The 16,668-nt window shown below is 43.3% G+C and overlaps 1 protein-coding gene across 10 annotated transcripts in view; it reads left to right on the plus strand.

Annotated features, from left to right (window-relative positions):
- Window positions 1-16,668, plus strand: part of LOC121912203 (homeobox protein Meis1) — a 166,744-nt gene that overhangs the window by 87,246 nt on the left and 62,830 nt on the right. For all 10 annotated transcript variants that reach the window (XM_042434336.1, XM_042434337.1, XM_042434338.1 and 7 more), the window contains 3 exons: window positions 189-239; window positions 1,577-1,723; window positions 10,942-11,053. In XM_042434336.1, coding sequence (XP_042290270.1) covers window positions 189-239; window positions 1,577-1,723; window positions 10,942-11,053 — 310 coding nt within the window. The remainder of the gene's footprint in view (window positions 1-188; window positions 240-1,576; window positions 1,724-10,941; window positions 11,054-16,668) is intronic.

Below are 16,668 nucleotides of genomic sequence, written 5' to 3' on the forward strand. Positions count from 1 at the left end.
CGCCAATCTGCACTGTATGCCTGTTCTCCATATTGCAATAACGTCCAAGTTTAATATCAGTTCCACATAAAATCCATTCATATGAATATTTTCCCCGTCTACAGTTACATGTATTGAGAAAAACGTGCCTGTTTAATATCAAGAGATGTGAGCAGCTCATTTTTTTTATTGTTATTTTAAATTTTCAGATGATTCAAGCCATTCAAGTTTTACGATTTCATCTTCTGGAGCTGGAGAAGGTAATATTCTCTCACCATTTCTGTCCACTGTGCCACTTCAGACCTATGGGCTGTATTTGCATAAATGTATTTTTGCTAGTCGGTTATAATTAGCGTCAAAATCAATCATGGGGCCATTTCTCTTCCGCGTTTAATCACGACGCAAGCTGTTACAACTGGAACGGATATCTCTGTGCCCAAATCTCCCCGCATGTTTTAATGAAGTTTAATGTTGGCAGAAATTGCACGCAAGGTGAAACATAAAGGCGAACTTTGCGGGTTTCAGAAATGATTCTTTGTGGAGGGCAAAAGGCCCCAGGCAGCCATCTGTGGATAGAGGGAGTAGTGGGTGTAAAACTCTGATTTGTCTCCGTATCAGATGGACTACAGTAACCTATACAGTCAACTTTAACATTAAGGTACAAACTTTAACATTGTGAAACATTATCAAGGCTGTTCAAGTTTTAGTTTTTAAACTTATCTCTGTGCACGCACTGTTGTTTTTTTTCTGGCAGATCTTACAGCCTGTAACTCAACTTGTGAATAAAGATAATCAGCTGTATGTTGCGCAACTATTAAAAAAACAAACAGTTAATCATCTTTAAGGTGGATTGCAGTTCTCTATATTCTCTGCACGTGTAACATTTCTGTCTCTCGTGCGACAGGATGCGCCACATTGCCAGTGATAATGTAATAAGTAGACGAAATTAAACAGTTTACCTTAAATGTCAGTCAAGCGGGTCACCCTCCTCTAATGGCCACTACCCGGGGCACCGATGATGAATTTAACACGGGTGTTGAGTGCGTTGTAGCCCCTGAGCCCTCGTGTCACTGTCAATTTTCAACGATATCTCTATTTTGAGAGGAGAAAAAAAATAAAGTTACTATCACAGTCCGGATGGAGCGCACTGTGCCATGCATGGCACGGCACGGCACGGCACCAGAGCTGGGCACACCTTAGTCTGAATGATTTTATTTCAGGTTTTATCATTTCAGAGCAAAGATGAAGCAAGTATTAAAACTTTTTTTGGAGGCCAAATAAATAAATAAAATTTTCACTGTAGTAGTATGATGACTTTTCAATAATTTATCACAGTGCCAAAATGAAACAGTGTCAGTGATCAGTCATCGTTTTATATCAGCCCCTTTCAAATATTAATTTATTTCAAATGCAACAACTGTAGTGTAATTTGTGCCAAATTGCGCAAAAAAGTCCTCGGGACTCTTTTGCATGTCAAAGGCTGTCATGTGTGTGTTTGTGTGCGTTGGGGCGGTGTTGTGGTTGCACATGTCACTCTTGTGTGGTGATTTCCCTTTTGGGTAAGTGTGTGACGCCTCTGCCTCCTCTCTCTCTGTAGGTACACGAGCTGTGTGATAATTTCTGTCACCGGTACATCAGCTGCTTGAAAGGCAAGATGCCCATCGACTTGGTCATAGACGACAGAGAGGGCGGGTCCAAATCAGACAGCGAGGAAATCACAAGATCTTCTGTGGCCCTTGATCAGGTACATCTCTCTCTCTCTCTCTCGCTCTCTCTCTCTCCCTGTGTGTGTGTGTGTGTGTGTGTGTCTACGTGTGTGTGTGTGTGTGTTCTCCCTGCTGGCTATTCAGCTATTCTGGGTCACTACTCCGCTGCGCTGTTATTTGCATATGATTAAAGCCGTTTTACATTCCATCCATCGGAATGAAAAATTTTCTGAATAATGTTGCTATTATTGGCCCATTAAGACTTGAACCCGGAACCGACCTGGGGAGATTAGCTCGAAAAAGCATCGCCATAAACTTGACCTGTTTCATGTCGATTTTAATTTAGCGCCTCTCTCCATTTTTCTTTCCTCTGTGTCTCTTTTTGAACCAAAACGAAACGTTATCAGCGCCTCTCTGTTGTCTATAGCCCAGGAGAGGGCTGCAGCAGGATGGGCTGCAGACTGTGGTTTAGGTGCCTTGGTTTCTCCACTGTGGAGTTCACGGTTCATTACGCGTCTTGTCAGTATTTTTCCTTAGACATGAGTGCACATTGCTTATCGAGACCCCTCCTCTCCTCCTCCTTTATTTCGCTCAGAGTGCAGAGATTCAGCACCAATAAGAAGGTTTATTTTTGAAAGCTATAGAAGCAGCGGGTATTAAAGGTAGATTAGGGAGTGTTTCCTTTTGTGCAGATATCACAGATAACCACAGCCTTCATTATGTGCTCCACTGACTGTTGGCACTCCGGGGACATTGTAGTGCGCGCACAGGCATGACCCTAATGGTCCATACACTGCCGTTAAATAATGATAACAGCAACGATGATTAGAATTATGCAAATCTGGATTTTCAGCCATTAATAGCACGATTCATTTGTGCAGGAGACAGGCTTGCAGGCTATGAGACCATGTTTCAAAAAGTTAAAGTGTCGCACAGAGTTTTGTGGAATGGCATGGAAGAGTAGCGGCTATAACCTATGGATAACGACGAGGGGGGGAATCAAGTGTCCAAATTAAAGGGATTAGTTGGATAGTCGGACATAAAAAGTAATGAAGCGATTAGGCTAAATAATTTAAATCCGCGGACTTCCATATGGTTGAGTGGCTGGTCTGAGTGGAGGGCTCCAGAGAGAGAGAGAGAGAGAGACGGCCACCGGCTTTTATGTTCTGGGCTGAATGGCAGGACTGGGGCCCGACTGGGAAGACCCCCACCCCGCCGCGCATGCACTCCTCCATCCCGGGCCCTTATGTCTGATTATGGAAATGAGAAAGATCACCCGGAAGATAATACTTCATTTAATCCAGAAACAGAATTAAATAACACAGACGCCACTTGTGCATTTAAGTGTCTCTTTGAACGGTTTGTTGTATTCTCTCGGGGATTCAGTTGTCAGAAGTTTTTTTTTTTTAATTTTTTTTATAGATAGGTCAAGACATGGAATGAAGCCTTATGGTATATGGAAATTGAGTGTGTTAAAACCCTTGGGTTTCTAGGTATATGAAGAAAATTATGTTGTGCTTGGGGCACTGATGCAGATCTTTAATTGACTGTAAGATGAAGACATGGCCTATTTTAATCTAATGATGGTCTCTACATATAGCCAATTCAGGGCAAAACCACATAAGCTTATGTTTACGCTGACAGAATAATATAAATGACCTACAGGCATAGCTTGCATTAAAACGCAGGGAAAACTTTTTGACAGATGTGTAATATTGAAGGATGAGCTGATGTTCCAGTAGGATAGCATGGAGACTGTCCACAGCAGCAGGCTGTGTGTAAATGGGCATATCCAAACAGGCAGAGGCAGAGGGTGCATGCCTCTCACTGCTGAATACTTATATTGTCAATCTAATGGCACTGCTCTTCATGACTTACTTGCGGCTGAATATATATTTTTTGGATTTTGTGGGCTATTTTTGTGTAACATCTTATCTGCAGTTGTTAGGCGGTGACATCCTTAACGAATTTGCGTTGTGTGTGCATTATCTCTTTCCATATGTATTTTTAATATATGCCCTCGGGCATAAAGTTGAAGTGGACTGGAAAAAAATGCTGAGAATTTGCACAAAAGAACAATGTTAACAAGATGGAGAAAGAAGGCTCATTTATTCATAAACCAATTTATTCCAGTGAGGCGACTGTAGCAGAGGAGAAAATAAAATGTCAGAGGAAAAAAAATACTTTGAATTTATTAAACTCAACAATCCAACAACGCTGACTTTCTTGCTGAATTATGCACCCTTGCGTCATCACACTAATATTCTGAATATTCTTTACATGTCTTTACATTGTTTTGTTAGGCGAGGCATTTTGTTGTCAGGCGAGTTTGGAGGGACGCTGAGCGCCCCTTTCAAAAGAAAGCAGAGCATAGCTGAGAGGTGAAAAAGTCAGAGAGGCTCTGCGCTGGCTTGTGAATGCAGCCCAGCCAGTTTGGGCTCACCCTTCTGTGTTTGTGTGTGTGTGTGTGTGTGTCTCTGTGAAGGTGTGTGCGAATGTGCATAAGCTGTGTGCATATGAGTGTATGCATATGTGTGTGTTTGTGTGTATGCTGCTGTGTGCATGTGTGTGTTCAGACTGGCCTGATAAATGCAGCACCCCCCTCAGGTGCTATGTGAGTGGAGTGACTGGTTAGCACCAGTTGGACTTTCTTAACCCTTTCCCTGCCGTTCCCCGGAGAGCTTCCCACCACATTTTCTTCACTTGAAGCAGCACATTTCCAGTTGCCCAATAATACTTATACATCCTGCTTTCAGCTCAGCTGAAAACACATAAAAGACAAAATGAAATTATTTTATCCTGTGCTATTTTTGCAGAGGCCTTTCATGTGGAAAGACTTGTGTCCACCGCTGTATATGGTGGGGACTGTCTCAGTCCTCTTGTTGTTGTGTTGCCTATTTGCCTGGCACACATGTTCACCCAGTCCAAAGAAGCGGGGAGGTATTTCCACGCCGCTGTACGTCATTTGCACAGTTGCCTTTAATTGCACAGGGAGCATGGGGAGGGGCGCAGCAATTTGCTAATGAACTCAGAGGGCCTGGGCTCTCCACTGTAGAGCAGAACACTACTAATAGTGCTGAGGACTCACTCCAAGTCTCAAGAGCTCCTCTACTTGATTGAGCCATGCAGGCTGAAGTGGGGCTGGAAATGATTGAAACTTCCCTTAAAAAATATTCTCCGCCTGACTTTTTGTGGACGTGAGAGGGTCTTAAACGATTATGAATGCTCAGCAGTTGATGTGTTGAGTTAATTTAGTGGAGAGGTATTTTTACATTAGAGGGGCTTTGTGGAACTGACATTTTGAGAGTGTGTGTTTTTTTTTTTTTTTTTGCTGTTGAAATCATGTTAAAAGAATGTCAAATAGCCTACAATCTGAAATAACATCTATACATTTGGGATCCGTTGCTGTTTTGCTTATGTCCCACACAATCTTTCTTAAACAAACCCTGCTTGTGTGTGCTTAGTGTTGTGGTCACTGTGTAAGAATTTACTCTTGATAGTGCTATCGCGGTATCTTTTCCTAACAATTGGCACTGTTATGCCATACAAGTGCTGGTTTCCAGGTCAGTGAGACCCAGCAGTGTTAGTTTAGGTAACTCTGGCGGTCAAAGAGTGACCCCTGGCCCTCTCTCCTAACTCAATGGAAACCCTGAGCGCCGGGGTCAGCCACTATTTTCCTAATCAGTACACCGCTATCGCTAATCTATCCGCTTCTCGTTGAAGTATGGATCGAGTTACACTGACTTACCAGGCGCGCACACTCTCTCTCTCGCTCTCTTTTTTTCTCTCCCTCTCTCTCCTACAGTGGCACGCTGCTGTTCTTAATACAAACTTTTGAATCATCGTGGTGATTGTTGGTAATAGCAGCTTTTGTAGTTGAATAGAGGAGAGGTTTGACCCCCACTCGCCCCCTCCCTTCTCTACACCTCCTCCTCCCTCCCTTCCCCTGAACTCCCCTTTTTTTTCCCTTTGGGGAGTGAATGCGAGGCGGCTGTTAAGGATTCAACAAGTGATACAAAGAGGCGACCACGTGACTTGTGTGTTTCTTAGCCTCTTCATTATTGTGGTGGAATAGCAAGTAGGGGTGATTCTGATTAAGCAAATCAAGGCCAGAGTGACTTCAAAGAATAGGAACGCCAGGAGCTTCTTAAAGCTTCATATATATTCCGACATCCACACTCAATTTGTTGTTTTGTACTGAGCTCTGAATTTTTGGTTGATTTATTAGCTGTTTGTAAATCATGCATTATTGCTGGAAACTAATGCTTAGTGGAGCCACACTGTGTCACAGATACTCTGTTGTGATAGCCACAAGATCCCAATTGCAAATAAAGTTCTTGGCTTGTGTCTCGTGTTACTTATGATGGGCGGCCATGTCTGTCCCCGAGGCCTGCTGTGGTTTCTTTGGCTAAGTAAACAATAACCTGGCTTAACACATGTGTACTTAGCTAATGGAAAGTTCCTCTCCCCCCTTTAACCCCCCGCGAGCCTCTGACAATGGCCACCGTCACAAACAGCCCGTCTCCAAGGGATCCGCCGAGAACATCCCAGCGCAGCGGCTGCGAGTCGAGCTACGCTAAGCTAATGAAGAAACCGCAGCAAACCTTGTCATTAAGAAATTACGCCCCGGCCTTTTCATTCACAACTGAAAAAAAAAAAAGAAAAAAAATATGCTTTGTTTTGGGTTAGATGGCGTGGAAGGGGAGAGCACTCGAGTTAATGTTTTTGTTTGGATTTCAACTCGCAGAGAGTAAACAAGGAGTCTGTAGCGAGAGCTGAAGTGGAGGAGGCCTCAGACAAAAAGAAAATCAGTTTGTCAGTTTCCACGAGTGTCATCTAAATGGACTTTGAAAGCTCTGGTAATTATCTCAAACATGTAATTATCTTTGGTTGTCTCTATGAGGTTAACCCACTGGTTTTAAAGAGCCGATTGAAGAGTACCTGACGGCTATTCAATGTAGCATACTTTACTTACTCAAGAGACCAAATCCAGTTTTCTCCCTCACCCCCTTCAGCAATTATAAGGTTGTTTCTTCTTTCTTTGTCTATTGTGAAGAGTTAGGGAGGAAGGGGAGTGCAGAGCAGAATGGAAGGGAGAGGGTGGGGGGGGGGGGGTCTTTTGCTCCCTCACTCTTTTTTTTTTTTTTTTTTTTGCACCACGCATACCATTATCACCCCTTCTTTTCATTTTGGAAGCACAAATATTGCAGCGAGGGGAGGAGAGGGGTGGAGAGAGCAGAGAAAGCGGAGGTAGTCGGGCAAGCACTTGCCTGGCCGGTTATCAGAGAGGCAGATCCTGCTTTATCTAGTCACAGTGGAAAGCAAAGTAAACAAGAGTTTACAATAGCTGGCCTTTCAGCCCCTTTCACTAACAGCTTCCCCACCAGCGTTCAGCTGAGTGGGAGAATGTGTCCGGAGTTATTGCAGGCCATCTCGCTGCTGCAACACATGGCATTCTCGCAGATTTCGACTTGAGGAAGCAGCGCTGTTGCAAAGGTCAAAAATGGTGTTAAAGAAAACAACCGCAGAGAACAGATGCACCAAAGCATTCTGGGGGATGGAGTAGCCCAACTGTCATCTTTGATTCAGATGTACCACCACTGAAGAGTGTATGTGTGGGGGGTTATTATGTCTGTGCCGTTAAGTATGCACATATGATTATTCCTGCACACTCGCTGGCACGGAGTGAAAAGTAAATATCCATATCATCACAAAAAGATATTTCAGAGTCGAGGAAAGAAGGGGAGGGAGCGGAGGGGGGCAAAACAACAACCTTAACCATTTTCTTTATTATTGCAAATGAATTGGCAAGGCAACATTTCTTGCATGAGCGCTTGTATGATATGGGGCCTGGCACAGCGAGAATGGGAAGCCCCCTTGCATCTTAGACGCGGCACAATGAGAATGCATTGGATTGGAATGCCTCACCGATCATAGCGGAATCAGAATTTCCAGCAAGGAAAATCTTTTCATGGCGAATTAGGGTGGTTGAGGGAAGAAAAATGGTAATGAAAAAAAAAAAAGAAAAAAGGAAAAAAAAAAAAAAAAAAAAAAAAAAAAAGGTATGCATAGCTCACAAACAGGGTTCCCTCGGCTTGGCGCGGCAGATTTAAGAACTTTAGCTAAAGCTAGGCAGAATAGAATGTGGAAAATTGAATTTACTAAACAATTAAGCATTGAATTAATCTACATCCTGCACAGGAGAGAGGGAGAGAGAGAGAGAGAGAGAGAGAGAAGGGGAGAGGGAGAGAGAGAGAGAGACCATGGCGGCTCATTAAGGGGACATAGAATAAATCAAGTGTGTAGCTATGTGTGCAGAGGGACAGCTCTCTTTTTCTCTCTGTTTCCTCGAGCTTTCTGTTTATGCGTCTATTCATCTTGAGAATTTACATGTCCCATATTCTGAAGGTGGGCCTCTCCATTGTGTGTTGTAGTCTTGTTGGCGCAGGGTGTGTGTGTGTGTGTGTGTGTGTGTGTGTGTTTTTTGTCTCTGTGTGTCTTGTGGTCAAGGTGTGTGCTTTTGTTAAATAGGGACTGAATATGGCGGTTCTGTGATATGTTTGCATAAAAGGCAGATGAAAAGTATTTATGTGTGTGTAAAAGCCGAGTGACCAAAAAAACTGTATTAGTATATTTGTGCATGGGTGTGTGCACACATGCTGCGTGACCTGTGTGTACTGGTGTGTGTGTGTGTGTGTGTGGGTTGTGTGATCTCAGCCGTGTGTGTATTAATTGCGTGTTAGATCAGTGCCGGGCCTGTTCCGTCCAAGGGCGGCCTGTGATTATAAATAAACTCCCCGTCCCTGCGGAGATGCCACCAGGCCCTGTCTCAGCCCCGCCCCCTTTCCCATGGGGCCTCAGCGGCCACCTCCCAGCAGGCAAAGCGCTCTTTTGTTCAATTACAGCTAATGCAGTAGTTTGCCATTTCCCCCTCCACTTTCTAATTATATTTTCAAGTGGAATTTGTAACAGAATTAAAACAAAAAGAAAATGAAAAAAAAAAAAAAAACATATCCTTTTTGCAAGTAGAGGCTCTTGGGTTTTTTAATACTTGCCGTGCCGGGTCCCTTGGGTACTGAGCTATTCTTTTTCACATAGCTCTGTATAAACAAGTTCTGCTCATTTTTAAAAACTGCACTTTTGGAGGAGCTGGCAAAAGCCAGCGTTAACTGTTTGCGTGCCGAGCATGTGGTCTGGATTACCTCACTTCTGATGTTCTCTGGAGTTACTCGGTCATGCACGGGTGTTTCATTTTTCAGTGTTCCACGGTCAGCAAAAAAGAATTTGTAAGAGGTGGAAAAAAAGATCCTCTTGGTATCTTATCCCACTTTAAATCAACATTTATCTACCCAATCACTATCCCAGTCATGCCTTTGTGCAGTGACTTTCCTCTTTATTGCAAAGCCTCAAAGCCTAATTTGGAAAACAACGATTATATCGTCCATGTAAGCACTGGATTATAATTTCATAGCCCAGGAACATCAAACGAGCTCTAATAGACCCCAAATGTGTTGAATTTGCTGACTTGTATATTCTTTTCTGTTATTTTATTCCATCTACATTTTGTTTAAAACAAACCCTGTGTCATGAATTAATGCCTACTTTTTTTTCATAATGCTAAACTCAACTCCAAATCCTCCTCAGAAAGGCAACGCCGCTAGTATCCCAATTGAAACCAGTTGTTCCCCAGTGTGTTTCTCTCCTCTCCCTCCTCTCTTCCTCCATGCGGGTTTCTATCACTCATTTCGTCACGTAGACCTAAAAGCGTGATGCAAACACCACATTGCCCCTTGATATCTGCTTCATTTGATTTGACAGAGCAAAGATAGGCTCACGCGGGCGGCAGAGTAGGCTTGAGTAAGTGTTTGTGTGTGTATGTGTGTGTGTGTGTGTTTTTTTGTTGTTGCGTGTTTGTTTGTGATAGCTAGCCGCATGTGATAAGACATTAGATTCCATTTCCTTCTATTTGAAGTCTCTTTTCTCTCCTGTCCTCAGCGCTAATGTTGCTTTTCAGAGGCACCGAGAGATAAGAGGTAACATCTGGTTTAGTTTCAATAGCACGTAGCGGCTTTGTATGGGGCAGAGTGTGATATGAGTGTGTGTTTGTTGAACAGTTTATGCAGTGTGTATGTGTGCATAAATGTATGCGCACCAAATCTATAGGTGTGTTAATATGTTTATGTCTGTCTGTGTGTTTGCATTTGATGTCTGCTTACTTGTGTGTGTCTGGACACATTTGTGTGTGTGTGTGTGTGTGTGTGTGTTTGTATGGACCATTCGCTCCCTGCCATACAGCTGACACTCATCTAGCCTCAGACACACACACACTCACACCGCTATATATAAATCCAGGTCTTCTGAGTCTCTCCTGTCTAGTCAGCTGCTTGTGTTTGAAGACACTAACCAGGAGGAAGTAACTAGTCTTTGTTGAGTCGTTATGAATTTTTCTCGGACTTCTGGAGAAAAGAATGAACTCCCTCTCTGTGGTAATACTGAAACTTTTTTTTTATTCGTCTATATAATGTCAGTTTCAGTTCAGTTGGTCATTCATTATTCTGGTTTCATTTTTACTCGAGGAAAAACCCTGTGGGACAACTTTTCAGCTTATTTGGTTATGTCTCTGACTCGGCTCTGTTATGAAATTTAAATCTACATTAGATGGATCTATATTTTGTTTAATTTTTGGACAAAACAGAGGATTTATACTTCAGCAGCAATACTGTGAGTTATTTACCTCTCTCTCCGTCTCTCTGGTCTGCTCTGTGTCGATGACATCACTCCCTGGCGCTTGCTGCGGCCTATCTTAAGTTGTAGCTGTTTTGTATTTTCATCTGCTAGTGGTTTGAGCCAAATGGAGGCAGCCGTGGATTGCATGCCTCAGAAAGCTGGGAACTAATACAACATGTTCGCTTGCTATTCGTCTGGGCCTTTCTCTTCATCGAGCCTCCAATAATCCTCATTCCATAAGATTGTTGCAGTGGCTCACACACACATACTGCGTGACTGGGCTGAGAGTTGGCAAATGATGAATTTAGTTGTGAGTTTGTGTGTGTGTGTGTGTGTGTGTGTGTGTGTGTGTGTGTGTACGCTTCATTGCACATAATGTACAGTAAATATAGACATAAAATTTCAAAAGAAGACAATAAAATATGCAAGCTTAAGGCTTTCTAAAAAAAAGAAATTACAAATAAAATCAACACAACTAAAGATGAAAAGACATTAGATTAACTGTCTGTCCTCTCTCTTGCTACGACAGACGTCCTGGAACAGAGATCATGATGACACGGCGTCCACACGCTCTGGAGGCACACCGGGACCGTCCAGCGGCGGACACACATCACACAGCGGCGACAACAGCAGTGAACAGGGTAAGTTTGTTTGTCTGCATCTTTTTTACTATCCATCAGGTGGAGGTGAAGGGGAGGACAGGAACACGGTAAACATGTAGAACGAGGTGCTGAGTATATTTATCAGATATAACATATACATCGAGTACATAATAGTAAACTTCAGTATGGAGTCAGATAAGGTTTGACAGGCGTGTTTACACTGTTTGCAGAGGGAACGAGCTTTTGCAACAGCATGCAGTTGCTGCTAATAACTCACAGAGAGGTCAGAGGTTGCTGTCAGTTAGAGAGGAGTGCGTCTGGATTGTCTTGCATAGGGACACGTTGGAAGAGCAGACATGGTGTGGTAGATGGCTCGTACCCAGGTCCTGTCATCAGAGAGCAGTTTCTGACTTCCTGTGCCATGCTGTGACTTGTGTTTGTTTTAAGTTACAGTCCCTCAGTGTGCTGTTAGCTTTACATCCCAAACATATTAGGTTTGTGTGCATTTGCTGGTATTAAATGATATATTTCAATATTTAGTTTGTATAACTCCCTACCAATTAAGTCTCTGGAAGGATATTTCTGAGCATTCAGGAATATTTTGATGTTTTCATAAGAAAACCTTGTCACAAGATGGTGATTTTCATGTTTTAGTATTGTTTGGAGGATTGCATGCGCCTCTTTGAGGAAATCCAGGCCCATAAAAAACCAGTTCAGATCCTTAGTGGATATTAAATACATAGCAGTTAGGCTAAAAACAAGGCTGTAATTTGCAGAACACGAAAAGCTGGCATGTTGGAGAGGTTTTTTCTGACATTAATGATTAGTTACATCTCCCATCAAGAAGTGTTGGCTTTGAAGCTTGTAACCCTCACTCCAGGTTGACAATATATGCACTTGAACTTAGACTAAAATTTCCTGGATATGAACTATAACTAAATGTGCAAGATGTAACATGTGCACAGAATTTAGCTATATTTTTTGTAATTAATATTGTGTTAAACCTAAAATTTAAAGAGTCCAATATATAGTCTGTAATCCCTCATTGACCAGACTACTCTGCTGGATGTGTGTACACTCAAAGAATATCTGTGTGTGTGTGCGCGCATGTGTGTGTGAGAGAGAGAGAGAGAGGCAGCAGTGGGAGAATGGGTTGGCGGTGGTGGGGGGGGGCGGCGTTGCAAACAAACTGTAGGCAAAAAAGCAACTTCATATATTATTGAAGGCGATGTCAAGGCGAGCAGTTTGCAGGGTTGCCAGTGCCAGGAGGCAGAGCCTGGGTGGGAGCAGAGAGCGCCGCCATGCCTTCCACTCCAACGAGCAGCCATTTATATAGTCAACACACACACTCTGTCTCTCTCTTTGTCTCTTTGTCCGTCTCACACTCTGTCTCATCCTCTCTCTTTCTGTGTCTTTCACACACACACACACACACACACACACACACACACAAACACACACACTCTCTCTCTCTCTCTCTCTCTCTCTCTCTCTCTCTCTCTCTCTCTCTCGCACTCTATCACATTCTGTTTGTCTTGCTTTCTCACTCAGTAATGCTCTCTCTAGCAAAGAAACAGTGAGGAGCTGAGGGACTAAGAGGTGAGACATTAGTTGAGGTAAAATAAAAGATAGACAGACGATATGGAAGAGGAATCCAGACTGATAAAAATAGAGTCAAATTACAGGGAAACAGGGGAAGACAAAGCAACATTGTGTGTGTTTGTGTGTGCACGCCTCTACCTTTGATGACTAATGGTCTTGGGCAGCCAGGCACGATCTGATTGGTCACTCTAATGAGCGTGGTCTGTGCCGAGTTTGGGCTCCTGCTTCTGTGACCTTTGCCCTCTATTGACCAAACTGACACTTCATTTTTCACATCTTTCCAATTATAGGCCCACTCCTTATGTTGGCCCGCCTCCTCTCTCTCTCTCCCTCCCTCTGCCATCATCTCTCTCTCTCCCTCTCTCTCTGCCATCATCTCTCTCTCTCTCTCTCTATCTCCTCATATCTCACTCTCTCTCCTCTCCGACTCTCCCCGGGTTATTGTAGGTTTCTGTTTGTTGTGGAAGTTCATTAGAGGGTAAAATGTGGGTTAGTGTGTGTGTGTATGAATGTGCACATTCTGCATGTGTCAGTTTAATGAATGAAGCGCTTTGATTCGTGTTACAGGAGAGTTGGGAGCTAAACATGATGCGTGCATGTTGGTATCTGCAACTCCTGAAACACATCTGCTAAATTAGGTAAATGTAAGACTGTACAAAGTGGCTGTGGTAGCTTTATTATCTGTAAACACAGCTGGATTTACTGCCACTTTATTAATTCACTGTTGTTATAGTTTCATAACTTTAATGAACTTATATTTTCACTTGCACTATGGCCAAAGGTAAAATCTGTTGGAAAGCCTTAACAGAAGAGTGCAGGCAGCATGTTTATACCCATGGATTTGGAGTGAGAGTTTCTGATCTGTCCACATACATTTGGCCATGTCGTGTATTTTTCTTAATTTAGGCTTTTAAAACTAGGTAGCAATAAACATTTCTTTCAACCTCTCTCTGAAACTTGCAGATGCATTGATGTCTGTATATGTGTGTGTGATTGCTTTGTTTATGTGGTGTTTATGTGGGTGCACACACACATACACACACATACACACACACACATCAGGACACAGTGACAACAGCAAATACCGGGGGACATCTTGGACTGGTTTCAGGTTTATATGGGTTAAGAGCTATCACTGCCACGTCATATCGGCTCTGGCAAATTGTGTGTCAGTCACTTGGTAATCCCAGTAAGCTGGTTATTTATCTGTTTGGCACTTTGCTCGCTCTCTCCCCGACAGCTTCACCCCGCCGTCTCTCCTCCCTCTCTCTCTCTCTCTAGCTCTTTCATCTTTGCATCCTCCCTGTCTTCTCCTGTTTTCCCTTGTCTCCCACCTACTCTTTGCATCTCTCTCTTTCATTTCGCTCTCAGTCGGTTTCTCTCTCCTTATGTATCCCCGTGCTTTTCTCTCTCCTCCCCCCTTTTTTTTTTTTTTTTTTACTTCCATGCCTCCCACTCACTCTAAAACACTACCTTTGTTTATCCTCCTTTTCCCTTTCTCACCTCTCTTTGTTCCTTTTACTCTCTCCATCTTGCTCTCACTGTTCTTCCTCCTCCTTTTACCCTCTTTATGTGTTTATGTCATCTTTGTCTCTCTGCTATTCTTGCACTCTTTCCACTTCCCACTTTATCATCTGTTTTTTTTCCTCTTCTCTCTCATCTTTCTTTCTCAGTTGGACTTCTTTATTTCTCTCTATCTTCACCCCTCCTCCTGCTCTTTCTTTCTCTCTCACCCTCTTTTCTTATTTCTCTTTCTCTCTAACGATTTCTTCATGTTTTCTCTTGTATTTTCCCCAACCACTTTCTCTCTTCTACCTTTCACAGATTGCTTTCTCACTGACCTTTCCCTCTCTGTCTCTCTCTTCCACTTTCTTCATTTTCTTCCCCTCTGCCTGTAGAGCCGCCCGGCTAATGTCTATCTTTCTCGCCTTTACCCATTCTCCCTCTCATCCATCCTTCAATCCACCCCCTGCACTCCTTCTCCTCAGTCTATCAATCCACCCTCTTACTCTCTTTCTACACCTCCTCTTGCGCTCAATCTTTCCTCTAATTCCTCCCAGCTTGTCTCACCATCGTCCTGCTCTGTGTTTGCCCCCTTATTCCCTCCCATCCTCCCCCTCCAGCAGAGCGAAACAGCTCAGAGGAAGGATGCTGGATGGTCGAGGGCCTTTAACTAGTGAACTCCAGTCTCCTCGCTCTCAGCCTTTTTTCTGAGGCTATTCCTGAGACAAACACATGCTCCGTTCTGCCCTCTTCTCTGAACGGTTCACTGCCCACTGGTATAAAAAATCCTCATGCCTACCCGGAAACGTAGCACTCACTCACACTCTCAAATCCAAGAGCTGCAGGAATTGTTAGGAGGTCTCGGCGTTATGTAAGATCAGAGATCTCCTTGTGCATGTTGTTGAACCCGTTTGCAAGAGAAGATACTCTTTCCAATGCAAATTCATAACATGATAATGTCATTTTTTTTAAAGTCACATATTTAATGATAAACCTCAGACCTTTTATTCATCAGCAGATGTTTTGCAGTGCTTTGTCAGTGTCACAGTGACAGCGAGAGCAATTTAAAAAATTACTTTTTTAAATTTTGCATGTGGTGACAATGCTCATGCTGAGTTCTTAGTTATGGGTGTTTATGCTTTGACCACAATGCCGATGGTATTTTTCAGTACTAAATTCCATTGGCATTCAGAAAAAAACAAATGGAGGGAGGATCACATTTGCTTCACACATGTCATTAAAATCGGTCCTGGGTGTCTCCTCTCTCCCTAAAGAGCAGACAAAGAAGAAAGCCTCTTATTTTTCTCCTCCTTTTCTCTGGGAGATCTTTGTAAACATCCAGCAAGCTTCGACAGGGAGAGTCGGAGAGCGGCCCTGTAGTTAATTAGTCCCACTCTATTAGCCCAGCTGTTTGCTAGCTAGCTTCCTGCCAACAGGCCCCTTTGTTTAATACCCAGAAGCCCTCTGGAGAAACCTCATTGTAGCTGTTGTGCCTTGGATCATGCTTTTCTGTGAACAGTAATGCTTGAAGGGCAGAGGGAAAGCTAACAGATCATATATGCCTGCGATGGAAGGGGGTCCCTCACGGACATGACCGGGCTGTCTCTTTTTCTCCCAGTATAAAGTACTCCTCTTTGCCTGTGTGAATTTGTAAGGACACCCCTTGGCTTCTCCGAGGGCCTGGCGTGCGAGGGAAACAGAATAACATTCAGGCACTGAATCGGGCAGCTGCATGTGAGTCGAGCAGAGGAGCGGAGCAAAGTGTTTGCTCTGTTTTTGAAAGCTACAGGGTTTCCCTCTCCGCTTGTCAGAAACATCCAGGGAGTGAGGCGATGACTGGCGATATTAGATATGTATCACCAATTACCCAGACCGTTTGTAAAGAGTACAGTGCGCCGCGCCAAGGCAAATAGCTCCCTGTAAGGCTATGTGTTATTGTCTGCATACATTTCTAGTGTCTGAGTAGTGGCTTGAGATTTCTGGTTGTTGGTCGGATATCTAGCTCCAAGGCTTTTTTTTTTTTTTTTTTTGGCTGGTGTAGCTGCAAGAATGCTGAACACTAAATTTATGCTGATATTTGCTATTTGGCGGACCTAAATGTGCATATGTGTAAGTCTTATATGTTAATTTTTCCTTGTCCTGGACTAATCTCCTGCATTGCACTTGATAATTAGAGTGAATTCCACTTTGATGTGAGACTGAATGAAAACAAGCCCTGTAACAAATGGAAGAAAACAAATAAGCTCAGGAAGTCACTGTAAAGTATCACTCAAATGCAAAGACCTGTGGTAATGGTTGAAAAGGAAATCTTTGCCCCGAACAGTTGCCAGTTCGAATTGCAGCTGGGATCATCTTGGTGGAGGATGTGGCACTTGGCTTCCCTCGTCTCCAGGATGTGGCTCTAAAAGACATTTGGATAGTCAGCTTTCCTGGTTTAATATGTATTTTAATATCATGTCTTGACACAGCATCATCCCGTTCATTCTGAATCACTGTATAAAACCTCCATCGGCTGTGAATTCTCATCGATCAGGCTAGAATATTCCCGA

This window comes from Thunnus maccoyii, chromosome 14, assembly GCF_910596095.1.
Source record: "Thunnus maccoyii chromosome 14, fThuMac1.1, whole genome shotgun sequence".
Lineage (NCBI taxonomy): Eukaryota > Metazoa > Chordata > Actinopteri > Scombriformes > Scombridae > Thunnus > Thunnus maccoyii.